At 35.6% G+C, this 16,849-nt stretch overlaps 2 protein-coding genes across 2 annotated transcripts; both read right to left on the bottom strand.

Annotated features, from left to right (window-relative positions):
* Positions 1-501: 501 nt before the first annotated feature.
* Positions 502-3,023, bottom strand: LOC133196791 (uncharacterized). The gene is made up of 10 exons (XM_061332650.1): positions 2,949-3,023; positions 2,583-2,755; positions 2,332-2,482; positions 2,086-2,252; positions 1,854-1,996; positions 1,564-1,748; positions 1,372-1,478; positions 1,096-1,294; positions 891-998; positions 502-812 (listed from the first exon to the last, which is right to left on the bottom strand). Exons 1-10 carry the CDS (start codon positions 3,018-3,020, stop codon positions 555-557), a joined length of 1,563 nt encoding a protein of 520 aa, XP_061188634.1. The 5' UTR covers positions 3,021-3,023; the 3' UTR covers positions 502-554.
* Positions 3,024-12,824: 9,801 nt separating this feature from the next.
* LOC133196790 (coiled-coil-helix-coiled-coil-helix domain-containing protein 2-like) lies at positions 12,825-16,585 on the bottom strand. The gene is made up of 4 exons (XM_061332648.1): positions 16,423-16,585; positions 15,771-15,894; positions 14,048-14,267; positions 12,825-13,007 (listed from the first exon to the last, which is right to left on the bottom strand). Exons 1-4 carry the CDS (start codon positions 16,494-16,496, stop codon positions 12,997-12,999), a joined length of 429 nt encoding a protein of 142 aa, XP_061188632.1. The 5' UTR covers positions 16,497-16,585; the 3' UTR covers positions 12,825-12,996.
* Positions 16,586-16,849: the final 264 nt, after the last annotated feature.

Genomic DNA, 16,849 nt, shown 5'->3' with positions numbered 1-16,849 from the left:
TTACACTACCTGAGGCTGCTTCCATAAAAATATGATCAATCATGGCTTAGCTGTTCTTGAGAAGATTTTATAAAGATTTTTCCTATGTAGAACTCTGATCACCCATTGTGGCCCCATCCTACCCCCGGGGGTCATGATTAGATCAATCTTGATTCTACACTACCTGAGGATGTTTCCACGTAAGTTTCATATTTTCTATCCCAGTGGTTCTTGAGAAGAGGATTTTTTAAAGATGCCATTATTTTTTCACTAATCCATAATTATCTCCTCTTGGAAGAAGGTGTGGCCCTTCATTTGAACAAACTTGAATCCCTTAAACCCAAGGATACTTTGTGGCAAGTTTGGTTGAAATTGGCCCAGTGGTTCTTGAGGAGAAGTCGAAAATGTGGACAGGGGGCGCCGATCAGACAAAATGTGATCAGAAAAGCCTTCGGCTCAGACGAGCTAAAAAGCAAGAAAATGGTAAAGTGAAGAATGTTTTATTTGCAATTGTAACTAACGTATTGATTGTGCTGTCATGGATAATAAATAAACATGGAAGTTAATTATGCAACTCAATAAAACATCGCATGTCCATCATCGTTTATATGAGGGCCAAATCTAGAGGAGTTGTACTGCTCTTTACGGAGTTTAGTCGATGACACGCCTTGTGAGTAGGGCAAGAATTTGATGGTCATTATTCGTTCAGCGAGTTGGCGTGCGGGAAAATTCTGCATATCATCACCGCGTACATACATTCTGGTCAAATCTGAGCTGGTGTTGGCGATGCATTCCAAAAATGGAGTAGGGTCTGTTCCAGCTACACAAAATACCTGTAAACGACAATGAACCATTGTGATATGATTGACAAACAATAGAACAGCTGACAACTAGGTATTTTATTTACTTACTACATCTGCATATTTGTTAACATTGGTCATTCGAGTTTCAGTGCTGTCAATTGGGATTTTGGACTTCAGTTTCAGAATGCTTCTACTGTCGTGAACTCCCACTATCACCTGTGAATCAATAACTTGTTCATTAACTCTCTGACTTCTTGGAACAACATCATAATTAGCTTTCGTACTTGGATTGAAAATGAGAAGCGCAAGCAACCTCTTTTCCAAGCCTCCTCATTCTCTGGAGCAAACGAACATGCCCTCGATGGAAGAGGTCAAAACAACCAACAGTGTAGACTCTATCTACGCGGTCGTCCAGAGATTTTGCTATGAAAGATCGCCGTCTGCTCAACCGTTTAAATTGTTTACCATCCTCTTCTATTTCAGTACTCTCTGACCCACTGCTTGACTCGATCCTATGGGTGCAAGAGACCATTTTTAGCATTTAATCAAGAATTTTCATTGACCAAATAGTTTTATGAGATGTCCTTACCGCATTCTATTGATGTCGTCCTTTTTCGTCTTTGGATCATCGTACAGAAGCTTGGAATCCTTTTCCGGCTCTCCAGAAAGATCAAGAGCAGACGACTGCCTTGGTATCTGTTTCAATAATAATAATAAAAATATATGGAAATGCCTTAAACTTCTGAAACAATTGCAACATTTCACGTCTTTGCTAACTTACTGGTTTGTATTCAGAAACAATGTCTTCTTGTTTTTCTAGATCTGTTTTGATTTTCCCCTCAGGGACTGTTGTTTCTTCAGCCATTTCGTTCTTCTTTGCTGCTGACCTAGCAAGTAGCTTGTTTTGAAGACTTGCATGGGCCAAACGAACAGACAGGAGCAAACACAGAATTCCTATTATTCCAGCTTTAATAAGAATAAAAAACAACATATTAGTAACTGATTAACCCAAAATGAATCTTTAATTTCACACTTCAGTACTGACGCATTCTACACTCCGCTTGGACTTACATATGGAGGAGGCAGCACAAGCATTTGCCTGAGCCAGACAGAGACATGCAATTCCCGTGGATTCCAGTTTTTCCTTCAGTTTCCCTTCCATTACAGCGGCTGTACTGCTTTTGGACATTTTATCATCTGATCTACCATACAATCTAAACAAAAAATTGACATAAATAAAAATCAAATTTCATTCCATGTTTGATGAGAAGTTCTGAATTAACGACGTCACAAAAAATAAAACCTCTCGTAGTATGCTCTGAAATAGTCCTGTACCCGCACCACACCAAGAATGAACTCATAGAATATAATGATTCCACAAGCTCCAACATATAAACAGGATTCAAACATGGAGAATGTACCAAATTCTGTAACCATAAGTACTGACCAGAGAGCGAAGACGTTCACAATCTGTAATACAAACAAATGTGAAGAAATCAAATCAGAAATTCACCATTCATGAAATGAAGAATAATGACGTAAGTGGCACCTTGTCGCAAAAGGCATCCATGAATCCTCCAAGCAATGGATCATCAACTTGTCCAAACATCTCACGATGAGCCTTGGCTACGATTCCGTCCACGTGATCAAGGAAATCGTGGAGAACAACCAACAGAAATGCTGTCATGTGGCATTGGTACCTGACAAAATAGCCGAGATATCTCTTCAGGGTTATAATTTTATAACGTGATGAAAAGTTGGACCAAATCTAAGAAAACCACTTCCCTAAGACATACTAACTTTAGACAGATAGCAATGGGTATGACCAAGAAGGTTCTGGTGTAGGAAACGATATTAGCTGTGAATACTGTGTAAGTCTTATTTCCTATAACCAGTGTTCTTGGAATTTTGGAGACGACTGGTAAAAGTGACGTCTGCAGAGGAGAGTACAGCAATTTGTCGTACAGGTCCATCTGTGTTCCAACAAGTAAAAACAAATACACAGTAGTTCCAATTAAATATTGATTAGATCAGTGTCGAACTCAAGTATTTTTTTTTATATAAAACATGTAATCTATGGCATCTTTTTCATAATTTGATATTCGTAATCATATTTACCAAATAACTCAAGAAGAAAACAGCCCATCATTTGATGATGATACTCACCAATCTGAACAGGAAAAACTCGATAAATCGGAGGACAAATCCACCAACCAGAAGAGCAGTTCTCAGAAGCATGGTGCGTTCCCTGAAATTCATCAGAAGAGGAAATGATATTTAGGTAGACTAAGTATCATAATTGTCAAAGGCTGCAAAATTTCTCTGTGGATGCATCGTTTAGAATTAGGTATAGGACACCCAAAACACACGATCCATTGAAAATTATTATGGAGTTTTGATTTTTAAAAACGTTTTATGACAAATTTTACATTGAACTGATTACTTGCGAATGAAGTGGGAAACTCGCTGCGTGTCGTGTAATTTTGTGTCGATCTGAGGTTTAGAGAAATATTTTATGTCACTTTTTTGCTTTGGGGAATGGGAGTGAAGGTGCTCGAAACCAATACCAATTACTTAATATCCAATTTTACCCATAAATGCAAATTAGGGAGCCCCAGTCTTTCAACTGCAACAAAATTTCATAAATATCATGAATTCTGTCAAAGATTATGCCAGACGATGGGTCAAATTTGAAGAAGACTTTGACACTTTGCCAGAATGGATTAAATGAACAAGATAGATGTTGACAACTCAAACGGTTGAGGGGCAATATGAAAACCATCTATACTTCTGTCTTCAATAATTCAGAAGTGAAAAAAGAATTAGATTAAACGATCATTATATAATGGTCCCAGCAGACAAAGTAGGTAACAACATTGTCTTTGTAAGGCTCATTAGTACAACAGCATTTTAGAGGAACTTGGATTTAATTCTACAAGTGGTGATCCAATTTATACTCACGGTTCCCTTTCTACGGTGGAAATTCTTCAAAATAATACGTCAGTTTTAAGTATTTTTAATACTCCTAACAAGCAACTTGATTTACCATATCTATACTGGATTCCTATATAAACTCCCTAAAAATCCCTACAAAGATACATAGCGGGTTCTAGATAATGTTCTACCAAGCATCTTTCTTTACTCTTCGCGAAAATACATGTATTACCCTAACAGCAATGAAGGAGAAACTTCAGGAGTACTGTACAACATACTGTATGTGTATTTAAAAAAGCGGGCTACATATTTTAGCGGCTTTGGTGCAGACAAGAATGCGCTAATTCATGAATACCGTTAGTAAATCATAAATAAACACAGTACGTGGCGCAGACTTGCGTTGCGCTAATTCATGATTATGCCAACCACCCAATACCCAGTGATTGCGCTAAAATTTGAATATGTCAATTTACATACTCATACAGTATCCGAGAAGCGGTGTTAATCAGATGTAGATACTTTAAAACCCCGAGGAACTTTTAGAGAATTTAAAATCACAAAATTGTACTAAAATAAACTGCTTTTTCAATACAAATGGAACTCATAAATTTGTATACCTTGTCATTGGTCATTTGCAAACTTATTTTGTTAAAAAACAGTCTGATTACACATACAAGTACTCCGTCGTTGATATTAAAAGTATGCTTGGATTTCTCATTAACAATATCTATGTAGTTTTCAGAGACCAGGTCTTCCAACAATCTGCTGGAATTTCCATGGGTACTTATTGTGCCCCATTACAAGCAGACCTTTTATGTATTCTTATGAAGCAGGATTTATTCAAAAACTTCTACATGAAAAGAATGAGTCTCTTGCTGTGGCCTTCAATTCAACATTTATAGCTCAGTCGGTAGAGCGCTCGTCCCGTGATCGGGAGGTCGTGTGTTCGAATCACAGCCGCGACTCGATAAAAAAAATAGGAAGCAACTGTTCCTTCGCCAAACGCTCTGCACTTTGAAGTAAGAGTTGCGGATCTTTCGGTTTTCGGTTTTGCGGGACCTTAAAAACCGACGTCCCGTGTCACGGTAAGCGTAGGCACGAGAAAGAACCCTCGCTGCTCAATGGCCCTGAGTGCCGAGTAAAGATTTAAAGCCCTTTACCGAAATATGGTGACGTCTCTAAATGAGTGAAAAATTCTCGAACGGGGCGTCAAACAACATTCAATCAATCAATCAATTCAACATTAAGATATATCGACGAGGTTTTATCAATTAACACTACATGTATTCAGTTTCATTCCTGCGTTGATTTGATATATCCCATTGAACTCGAAACAAAAATCGACACCATAGAGTCTGACACATGCATATGAGTGTCATATTTGGACGTTTTACTAGAGAAAAACTAGAGACAACTAAACTTTATGATAAATGTGATGACTTCCAACTTTTCTATTATGAACTTTCTTTATTTATGCGACAATATATCATTATCACCTGCATGCATTTGGATCAGGGATGGGATAATTGAAAAAAGTAATTGTAATTGACTGTAATTAATTACATTTTTTGAAGTAATTGGTAGTAATTTGTAATTGAACATTTTTTCAATTACTTTTAATTGTAATTTAATTAATTACACTGAAAAAATACCATGTAATTTCAATTACTTTTTCAATTACTTTATATAATACACATTCATTCATGATATATCGTCACCACTACTCCCCATTTTACTGGTTTTTATTTTATTGTTAAACATATCCTCAATCCTTCAATTTTACAAAATCTTAGGTTAATGCTTACAAAAAAATAATTAAATGATTGGCTTGATAATAATAAACTAGTTTCTTTTTAATCATTATGTAAAATTTGAATTTTTTGATCTATGTTTATAAATATGAATTTTGAACCACCCTTCTTAGGTCTATTCAGCTATAAAACACACATTTATTATATTTCAATCTTTGTTGTTTGATCAATAAGAAAGAAAAAGAAGGTGTGTGTCATTAATAAAGTTCTCTCTTGTTGGGAAGAGATAATTCCCCTCCAGATCACAGCTAAAATTATTTCAATTTAAAATGCCCCGCTAGCTTTAGAAAAGAAAAACTCAATTATTTCAATTTGATAATTATTTTAACATCTAAACAGATATTTATGAATGAATTTTCTATCTGTACAATTCTGATTTATGAAGTAAAATTGTTCAACATAAATAGCAATTTAGGATGTTCAGGTTACCTTCAAAGGAAATGTTTAATTTGAGGGGTCACAGTTGCGACTCATTTCACTATATATTAAAATACTCACTTTTAATCAAATATCATAAGCCATGCAATTTGTGTACATGTAGGTTTTGTGTGGTGGAAACTGCATCAAACTGAACTCGGATAGTTCTTTAAGAGATTCTTATTGTTTTGTAAATAAATGATATAAATTAAACCAGAATGATACACAATGCCTATAGCATATTATTTCTTGTACTGTTTGTGCAGAGGCTGAGCTTATATACAAATAAATGATGTTCTGTATATTCATTGACAACACTGTAAAAATTGTGTTTAGGAAATAAACACTTCTATTACATGTTTAGATCTAAACGTGTATAGTATTGTGTTTAACAACTAAACACTTATGTCTTAACATGTTTTATATCTAAACGCGTTTAGAAATTAAACACGTTTTACTGTAAAGTGCAGAGTTATCTTCCCGGAAATGACACACATATATTTGAACGTTAATTTGAGCGGCTATGTAAACAAAGAAAACACAACAAGCTAAGGTGATGTATAAATGAGAGTTATGACAACCCAATTTAAGGGATAACCATGACAAAATAGTGAAATACGTGAAAGGGCATCTTGTTGCTGCAATACATTAAAGGTTTGTTTTCTTTTTCTTTGCATTAATTAACCACGATGAGCACCGTAAATAAAGTTGACTTGGGATATCTTGAATTCGTTCATAGACTTGCAGGAGAAGAAATAATATTAAATGTCATTAAAATCATCTATATTTATATCTGTGTAGTTTCACTAAAATTTGAACAATTTTGTTTTTCTAAGTAATGTAAAATATCAGTGATAGTGTACTTCTTCTAAAATCTGGCTCTCTTTCCTACAGGCACCGTACGTAGTCCAGATCGAACTCAAAATACACGTATCAGAGTACCTGGTGTCATCTTCAAGAGCAATGTTGTTGTTCCATAATCAACACTTTGAAACTTCATTTGTTGAAGACTACTGTGTTAATTCGACAGTGTTTACAATTATCCTCGTGCATTCGAAATGGGTTACTTTCTGGCAGTTATTGATGGGATATAGATTATAATATGTGGTACTTTGGGACTTGCTGAAAGTTCATAAAATTTTATATTTTGTGATTGACATGAGGAAAACTCTGCAGCCGATTCAAAATATGATTATAATAAATATATATATAAATATGCATTTTGTATTTTTAGTTTAACAATTCTTTAATAAAGCCTTTTAGAAATATTCAATGAAGTTTTGATATTAAATTGTCAGCTTAATATTATTTTCTTAATAATTTTGAAGATTAAAAGTTGTTTATCTATGTGTACGTTATAAATTATGTGTCATTCCGATTGAATTGTTGAGATAAATGAAATCTATTCAGTTCTATCTCCTACATTATTTGTGTAAATTAAGTACATGTACATCGCACAGTGACCATTGCATTGTATAATTAAATACATATCCCAACATTCAGTGCCTTTATGGAAAATAATTAATATTGGTTACATATTTTGAAAATTTTGACAATTATGCGCATTTAAAAAACATAAACTTTTTGTGCCTAAATTTACGAGAGTGTTTTGTTTTTCTGCAGGCACAAATTAAACTTATGATGTGTTTAGATTTTAAACACATGTGCTGTTATGTGTTTAGAATTTAAACACTTGTGATTATGTGTTTAGATATGTTTAATTTCTAAGCACACAAGTGTTTAATTTCTAAACACTTTCTAAGACATGTTTAGGAATTTTACATGTTTAGAAATTAAACATATAAAAAAGGAGGTGACAAGAAAGTGTTTAGAAAAGTGTTTGAATTGTAAACACATTTTTTACAGTGAAGGATTATAAAAATTTTCAAAAAAATTAAAAATGTAATTTGTAATTTAATTAATTACTTTTGCAAAGTAATTGTAATTTAATTAATTACATGTCTTAGAAAGCCTGTAATTTAATTGTAATTTAATTGAAGAAAAAGTCAAAGTAATTGTAATTTAATTAATTACTTTTTAAAGTAATTGACCCCATCCCTGATTTGGAGTATATATCACATTTGATTCGATACGCTAGAATATTCTACATGCAAACAATTTCTAAAACGAGACAAGCTATTGAAAAGTAAGTTGATGAAACAAGAATATCAACAATCTCGTTTAAAGTCAACCTTTCGCAAATTCTATGGTCGATATAATGACCTTGTTTGAAAATATAATCTGTCGTTTAAGACCAATGTTGACTGATGTCTTTCATACAAATTGTTAGACCATTATTTCCACACTGAATTGTCTACTGATTTTTATTTTTACCCGATCATGACAAGGAGCACAAGGCGGGTGTGACTGGTCGACAGGGGATGCTTACTCCTCTATGGCACCTGATCCTACCTCTGTTTTCAGAGGTCCGTCTTGGCTCTGCTCATAATTTGTATTGTTTAAATGGACTTTTGAGAATGACCACTGTTCGTTATCTTCACATTTCATGCAAAGATAATGATTGTATTTTGTTTATTCGGGGAAAAATCTTTGCGTTTATCATACGCAATAATATGTCACAGAGGAAAATAGATAAGATAGATCGACAGTGGAAGATATTCAAACGAGATGTTACAAGATTATAAACTAAACAATACAAACAAATTCAATCAATATTTGATAGCGACACCCTTAGCATGAAAGCGAATTCTCCTATTGCATACCAGACACAGAGTACGTACATGTACATGTATATATAATGAACAACATACAACCAAAATAATCTAAATATGTAAAAATGAAAAAAAAAAAAAAAAAGATTAAACACATCTTAGGGTCACTAGAATCATCTCAGGTTTTTGTTCAATGCTACGTAACAGAGTCAAGCATTTGATGATACAAACATTTTACTTACTTTGGAAGATTGTTTCCCCTCAATGTTTGTACCAGTGTGTGAACTACTTAGACTACAAACAAAAGCAGATGACCAAAGTTAAGATAAACTGATAATCCATTTGATAAATTGCTTCAGTCATGTAGTAAAATAACTTTTGATCAGATAAAACTAAATATTAACGCGCATTTTTTGATGCACATACGCAATACTTTTTTAGTGGCTTGGGCACCTCTTTGCCCCCCCCCCCCCCTCGTTACTTCTCCAATTCACGTAAATATGTACCATCGATGAAGTCCCGCATCCCCACCGTCTAGTTTGCAAAGGGGTCTCCTCTCCAGAACTGCAGTATAGCTGGAGTACTAGTAATTGTCCACTATCTAAAATGTTTTCCGGAAAAGGTCATATACTCAGTAGTTGTATGTCTGAACCTAAAATTTATTTTACATGTATTTGTAATTTCACAATTTGCCTTCAAAGATGGTTTAAACCTTCATCATTCTTTTTCAAAATCAATTAGATTGGCATAAATAGATTAACTGAACAAATTAAATGCACAATGCACTGTGTTACTAGAATCATATGACTTGACTTGAGGGAACTGTTTACAGAGTGTTGTGGGAAGGCCTTCGTTATTGGAATCATATAATGACGGGAAATTTTCACAGACTTTCCATAAATCATATGCAGAGTGTTTTTTTTCCCTTGCACCTCTGTGCTGTTTTATTATCTAGCTTTCGTTGTTGTTTTATTATGCGATCCTCAGTCTTTCCACGATATATACAGGTTGGTTTCTTACTTGTCCATTGTATGTGATACGATATATACAGGTTGGTTTCTTACTTGTCCATTGTATGTGAATGACTGTGTGTGAGAGAGGGTGTGTGTATGTGTGTGTGTGTGTGTGTGTGTGTGTGTGTGTGTGTGCGCGCGTTCAAGAGTTGCATGGTTCTTGGCTTCGTGTCGTGAAATAATTCTTATGACGGATCCATTTAGAATATTGAAGAAACCAAAGATGTTCACGGACATTATACAGTTAGATATTAAGGTATAGAAAGTGAACTAGCTAGCTTATAGTTATGGTCATTTTATAATTTCTTTCAAACTCAGATCTTCACCGAGGCATCTGCAAAAATTAGCTGAACATTCTTGCTCGATTGCAGTCTTTCTGACTTGCTGAGAATTTTATTATTTGAATAATTGAATTCTCTTTTGTATTAACAACTTTCTTGTCCTTCCATCCAGAATGCCCTTTCCATTAAGTTTTTACTTGATAATGGAGTGTTAATGATTCTTCAGTCCGAGAAACTGTGGTTTGATTACTGTGTCCCCTCCCTTCCGTGTCATCCCATCTTTATAGAACGATGACGAGGACATAGCTGCTATCTGCTTGGTATGAAGTCCAAAATTAATAAAGTAAAGCACAAGCTTTTAGTTTGTTTAGAATCTAGATACAATGTATCAACATTTTGACAAGTACTGTACACATTTAAATGCCTAGGTAAATTCGTACAGTATAGCCGCAAAATGGGCATGGGCATTTGGCTCGTGTAATCCCCCCAGATTCTTTGTAACCAATACCGCTCAACTACGCCAATGAATCAGTCAAAGCTCGCTGCAATGATTGTGTTACATCAGTGTGTTCAATCTTTGCGCACTAATGCAAAATTAAATTTTCGTACAAGTTGATGATAAATTTATGTAATTTAGTTCATGTGAAACCTATGTAAAATGCAGTCTTTGGAGGATTTAGAGAAAACCTCCTCCCCAGATGAAGTTTATCCAACTTTTTAATACCCGAACTTTCTATAGAAAGCTGTTATCTCGGTCCGTCCGTCCGTCCGTCTGTCTGTCAAATTATCTTCGTCAATCAGTCTCCTCTTAAATTTTACTCAGTAGCCAAATCATCTTGTTGAATATGATACAGATAGTGTCCTGTAGGTATACAATAAGGTTTTTAAAAAATTTCATTTTCACCCTCGGGACCAAAAAGACATTTTCCCACATAAAGCGGTTTCCCAGAATTCCTCTCAAATTTTGTGAGTAGCCAAATAATCTTTTAGATTGTGATTGGTGATGTCATTTTCACTCTCGGACCCAATTGGGGGTCGAAAGATACGTACGTATTTCTACCAAAAAACCGGTACCGTGAATTCCTTTTGCATTTTATGCAGTAGCCAACAGGCACGTAGTATTGTTTTGACAACCTACCTGAAAATTCTTTGAAAAACATAAAAAAGAAAATTGTCCGAGCTATAAAATCGTATTTCTTCTGGTGGGTGGGAGGAGGATCGTTAGATTCAAACTTTTTCGACAAAATAATTCGAATACATTAACATAGGAAGATTTGCCTATACTACAAAAATGGGGGGGGGGGGGACCCGCCTTTCAATGAGCATTTTCATACTAAATTAACAGTAAAAACAGCCCCCCCCCCTACTATTACTACATGCCTGGCCAAAAAAGTTCAGAATTTTCATTTACATTGGGTAAGCCAATTGGAGGCCCTAAACGACATAAATTTACAAAATCCATCTTCCCAGAACTCCTCTTACATTTTACGAAGTAGCCAAATCATTGTTTAGAATATGATTGGCAATGTCCTGTAGATATTCAATAAGATTGGGAATTTTCATCCCGGAGTCCAGTTAGGGGCCAAAATTAAAATTTTTTAAACTGAAAATCTATCTTTCTTTCCAAAACTCCTTTTCAAACAAAATTGATGCTTAATTAAATTCCTTAGTTTCAGGCTGATAAGAAGCCCATAGGCCATATACTCACCTGAGCATTTTATGCTCTATTTTATATATGTAATGTATATTTATGTAAATTATTGAATAAATGCTGTTGCTTCTTTACTAGTTACGCAAGTACGAAGGAGAATAATCTCATAGGCAAACACTTGCGATCTGGTATTACTCTTTAATGACAGCATCTAAATTGTCTCAAAATATGCGCAAATTTAATGCAATGTCAATCCTTTTATTCATAAATTAAAATCAAACTAAAGGTATACTGTGAGCACTGAGCTCACAAAATGATACCCCCAGCCTCCTATATGACTATAGTGACAAAGTCCATGTTTTGCTATGGGAGACCCGAAATAAGTGTCCGATCAAAAAGTAAAATAGGAGGTCACATTTGCACTATGTAACAAAGATTCTGTGAAAGTATCATTAAATTTTTTATTCCGTGGTATAGGAGGAGTTGCGGATAAAAGCTGGGTACCCCTCAATATTATAGAAAGAATGGCAGTGTCTATGTTTGCTATCGCAAATCCCTACTTTATGTCCATAAAAGTAAAATAGGAGGTGCACGATGGCACTATGTAACAAAGATTCTGTGAAAGTCTTGTTAAATTTTATTCAGTGGTGTAAGAGGAGTTGCGGATAAGAGATGGGCACCGCAAAGCGTTATGGACGGACGGACAGAAAGACAGACACCCCATCACTAAAAATATATAGGATAAAATTTTAGTAATTTTTTTCTTTTTTACAGTTGGACAAAGGAAACCTTACCATGACAGAAGGATTTTTGGTCTATGGCCAGTAAAATTAGGTTTTGAACACGTCAAAATTAAAGAATATCTTAAACTTTCATACTGATATCTGTATGACTTTTACGGTACACTTTGTCAAATGTGCATGTTATTCAATTTATGCCCATTTTCTGATCACACATTATTTTCAATTCCTCAGTGCCTCTGACCTTCAGACAGAAAATCAACAGGTATTTTAATCACAATTGAAACATTTGAAACATAGAAACTATTGAAAAATTAATTTTAAAATCTAGATATCATTCATAGATGCATCTTTCATCCACACCATGATGCCTTTGAATCATGCCCATGATACTTTATGATTTTCAACTTATACATGTAAGTAACTCAGAAAAAAAAAATTATCATCTCCAAACCAAACAGACAACCAATTGTAAATTAGAACTAAAGTCATAGCTTTACTGGCATGAAATATAACACAAACCTTTTATTTCAAATCTTTTATTTGCAGTGAGAAAAATTTACTGTACAAAAACTGTCACAGTAAAATATATGTTTATCACATAATGCAACTGTCCAAAGGTCTGCTTCATATATTCTACACATTCAAATTTACTTTCTTTTATTCACACCACAGACCATTATCACATAAATAGTTTACTGTATACCTGCAAAGAACAGAAAACATCTTCAAATACATACATGTATAATTAAAAATACAATTATTATGAACTAATACATCAATCCATAATACTTGTATTTTGTAAATATTTTATGTGCAATTCATAACAAATTCTACAACAAGACATCATTTAGATAGTGACCATTTCAAAGGGTCCTTAGCAAAGGATGTTAGATGAAAGACCCTTTATCCAAGGGTAATCTTTGGAAGTTTGAGCCAGATTGGCACAGGAGGAAAATGCTCAAAAAGAGAATTTTACAGAGACCTTGACCACAAATCTAGAAACGTGGTGCAAGGTCACCCTCTATCCTCTGACACTCTACAGGTGAAGTATGAACCAGGAAGGGCCACCGGGGTAGAAAATATGCTCCAGACAAGAAATTTACACAGAAAGGTTTCTAATATTGACCTTTCAAGCAGAAAATTGGTTCATTACTTCAAAATCACTGCATAACCTCTACCCATGGGCAATCCATGGATTATGAGCTCAACTGGGCCAAGGAGAGAGAAAATATGCTAAGATCTCCAGATATAAGGATTTTTACAAAGAGGTTTTTTTTTTTTTACCTAGACCTTTCATCTAGAAAATTGGTTCAAGGTCAATGCCTACCTTCTACCCAAGGACAATCTATTGGTCAAGTATGAGCCCAACTGGGTCAAGGGGAGAGAAAATATGCTCCAGACAAGGATTTTATACAGAGGTTTTTTGACCTTGACCTTTGATCTAGAAAAATTGGCTCAAGGTCACTGCACACCCTCTACTGGTGGGCACACTACGAGTGTAGTTTGAGCTCAACTGGGCCAAGAGGAGAGAAAATATGCCCTGGACAAATGAAATCAGATGGACGGATGTACAGACAGGCAGACTGATTACTATTGGGCACCTGCAGAGCAGGGTTCTAATAATTGGAATAGAGTAATGTACCAGCTACCTCAACGACTTTAACAGAAGTCTGAAGGAGCAAGTTTGACAAAAGATATCATTTTAGCAAACATTTTCTTATGTATCATTCTCCATAAACTTACCATGCTGAAGTTTACAGTTTTTGAGGAGGTCATTGAAGCCTTGGCACAGTGATATGTCTGGCTGAGTTTGAGTGCACTCGATGAACTGTTTGAGCTCAAACTGACAGGCTGGTGCCTGCTGAAACTGTTGGGGGTTTTCCTGGTAGCTCTGAGCTTGGGCGGGCTCACTGTGCCCTCCGCCTCCCATTGCTCCAGTCATTGCTGCTCCTAGTGTATGACCCTGAAGACAAGCAGGTAAATGTTAAATTCACTCAGAAATACATCATTTAAATAGAAGTTCAACCCATCAAAGAAAAAATTCATAAAGCATGTACATTAGAAGAACACACAGGCTAGCTTTCCTCCAAATGCTGTCTTTTTTGACCATATGATTCTTTACTCCATCCTATTTCCCCCTATTCAATTATCTCCCCTTGTAAGTGGGCATGACCTTCCTTTTAAACAAATATGAATCATTTTCTGTTTTCACCCATGGATACTCAATCACAGGTAAGGTGAAAATGATCCAGTGTGTCAGTAACATTGTCCAAATTGTGAACAGTTACACATTATAGACAGAAAGTATAGATTTTAGCACAAGTGTCCTGAAAAGCCTTTTCTACTTTGGATGAAGTAAAAATTGTGAGACTTAAATAATTGATGACAGACAGATTTTCATCAGATTTCAGCAAGCAGGGCTCGAAATAATTGATGGCCCGCTGGTCTGGGGCCAGTGAATTTTTAATATGGGCCAGTACATTGTAAAGGGCATGTGCCCTTTGGGTCAGTGTATTTTTTATGCATAACAATATCCATTCACGGTGGGGCTAGTGAACTTGACAGGGTTGTGTGTCCAAGTTCTGCCATTTCCTGTTTTGTTAAGTTGTACTATTAAGTAACACAATACATAAACAAAATATTACTTTTATTCTTATGATTTTAATCTTTAGGGCCAGTCTTTTAAAAATCTACTGGTCCAGTGGGACAGTGAAAGTTCTCAGCTGACCAGTAAAAATTTAAGGTGATAGCCCGAATGACCACAGGGCTCGACATTAACTTTTTTTCTTACTTGTCCATTCGGACAAGTGACCAAGACATTTACTTGTCCGAACTTCAACTTCACTTGTCCGAAAATTTTTCAATAAAGATCTAATACTGTCAACTTGAAAACTAAAATAAAGTCCATTACACATGACATGTGCTTGATTGATTCGTGATGTCATTGATATTTACAACAAACACATAAAACGAAATTTTATCTAGGCTTTCTGTCCTGACAACATAAATGTCCACAAGTGAACCAAACTTCGTTAAGTTCGTAAGTTCCATGCCTTTTCAGTAGTATGCAATTAGTGAACTTCGATCCCGAATCAATGTGAACTCCCTATCGGGATCGAAGTCCGGTTTTTATGTACAGCTTCCGTCTTGAAACTACCGATTATCTTTCACAGTCGTTCTTATTATTATTTAGAGACTCCTTTACATTAAAATGCACTTGTCCAATTGGACAAGTGCCCAGCAATATTCACTTGTCTGTAATTTTTTTTCACTGGTACCGGGCAAGCGGACAAGCGTTAATGTTGAGCCCTGGACCAGTGAAATAAAATAATTATTTCTAGCCCTGGCAAGGTGCCCAGAAGAGTCCCAAATTCTAATTTGGGGGCTTCTGTGGGGCCCCTGAATACTAGACCGATAAAATTACAGTGTTAGCTAGTGAGTACATTACAGCTATAAGTATACTTACAACTGCTGATCCAACAGCTACACCTGCTGCTGTGGTAGCCATCTGTGCCATCAGTCCAGGTTGCCTAGGCTGTGTTTGGGCAACCATTGGTGGAGGGGGAGGCGGGGCAGCACGAGCTGGGGGTCTAAAAGAGAAAGACAATGAATGGTTAACATTATGTATTACCAACACATCATCAATTTCATGCTGTTACTACACCTATAAGGTACAGATCCATTACATCACACTAGCTGTAAAAGGTGAACAAATGTATGTTACTGTAATACCAGCTATAGAGACATAAATAAGAGTAAAGTAATTTGTGTCTCTGGTAATACACATCTCCAACTGGGAAACATGAATTATCAGAAAAAGTTTTTTGTTTTCAATAAGGCTTGTTTATTCAAAATATTTTGGCAAATATTCCCACACATTGGACCTGAATCCCCCCCCCCCCCCAGTCTTGAAAGCTTTCTAATATATTTGCTCAGGTTCTGCATAGGTAAAAATGTGGTTTTACATTTATTTACTAAAATTAATTCTTAACCCTGGGGTTCTTGAATAATGTTTTACAATTAATTTATTATCAAACTTTATTGTGTAATAGATTATGGAACGTCCGAAGTACCGATCGTCTGATGCCATGTGCGTTTGTTTACATCTGTGAACTTACCCCGATTTTGCACCCATAAATCCACCGGAACCACCACTTGGTTTTGGGGAAGAAGCACGTCCTCTGCGTGGCATCTTTTGTCTTTTAACAAATACTGATCTAGTCACTCTAAACGACTTTTCTGCAATGTCAATACTTCGCAAATGTTTCTCCTTGAACTTACACAACGGAAGGAAGATGCAATCCCGAGGATTTATTCCAGCAATATCATTGGTCTTTGAAGCTTCGGCTATGTCCGTAAACGGGTGCACGATGTTTCGGGACCACGACGTTTCGGGACCTGACTAATACGACGTTTCGGGACTAGCAACAAGACGGTTCGGGACTTGGGTAAAGACGATTCGGGACTTGAGTTATTTTTTTTCGGGATCTAAACAAATTATTTTATTATGGTGATATAGCATATTATTCTAATTACACATAGTAC

The sequence above is a fragment of the Saccostrea echinata genome, unplaced genomic scaffold (assembly GCF_033153115.1).
Source record: "Saccostrea echinata isolate AGI-Se365-2 ecotype Australia unplaced genomic scaffold, CSIRO_AGI_Sech_v1 ptg000030l, whole genome shotgun sequence".
In the NCBI taxonomy this organism is placed as follows: domain Eukaryota; kingdom Metazoa; phylum Mollusca; class Bivalvia; order Ostreida; family Ostreidae; genus Saccostrea; species Saccostrea echinata.
This window is presented reverse-complemented; position numbering and strand designations above follow the sequence as displayed.

Excerpts from the sequence above, each read along its gene's own strand:
- LOC133196791 (XM_061332650.1), bottom strand. The coding sequence starts at position 3,020 with ATGCTTCTGAGAACTGCTCTTCTGGTTGGTGGATTTGTCCTCCGATTT. Across the intron at positions 1,479-1,563 it reads TTGTTTCTGAATACAAACCA|ATACCAAGGCAGTCGTCTGC; the intron begins GTAAGTTAGCAA and ends TTATTGAAACAG. Across the intron at positions 1,295-1,371 it reads GACGACATCAATAGAATGCG|GATCGAGTCAAGCAGTGGGT; the intron begins GTAAGGACATCT and ends TTGCACCCATAG.
- LOC133196790 (XM_061332648.1), bottom strand. The coding sequence starts at position 16,496 with ATGCCACGCAGAGGACGTGCTTCTTCCCCAAAACCAAGTGGTGGTTCC. Across the intron at positions 15,895-16,422 it reads TTTATGGGTGCAAAATCGGG|ACCCCCAGCTCGTGCTGCCC; the intron begins GTAAGTTCACAG and ends TTTCTCTTTTAG. Across the intron at positions 14,268-15,770 it reads TAGCTGTTGGATCAGCAGTT|GGTCATACACTAGGAGCAGC; the intron begins GTAAGTATACTT and ends GCTTGTCTTCAG.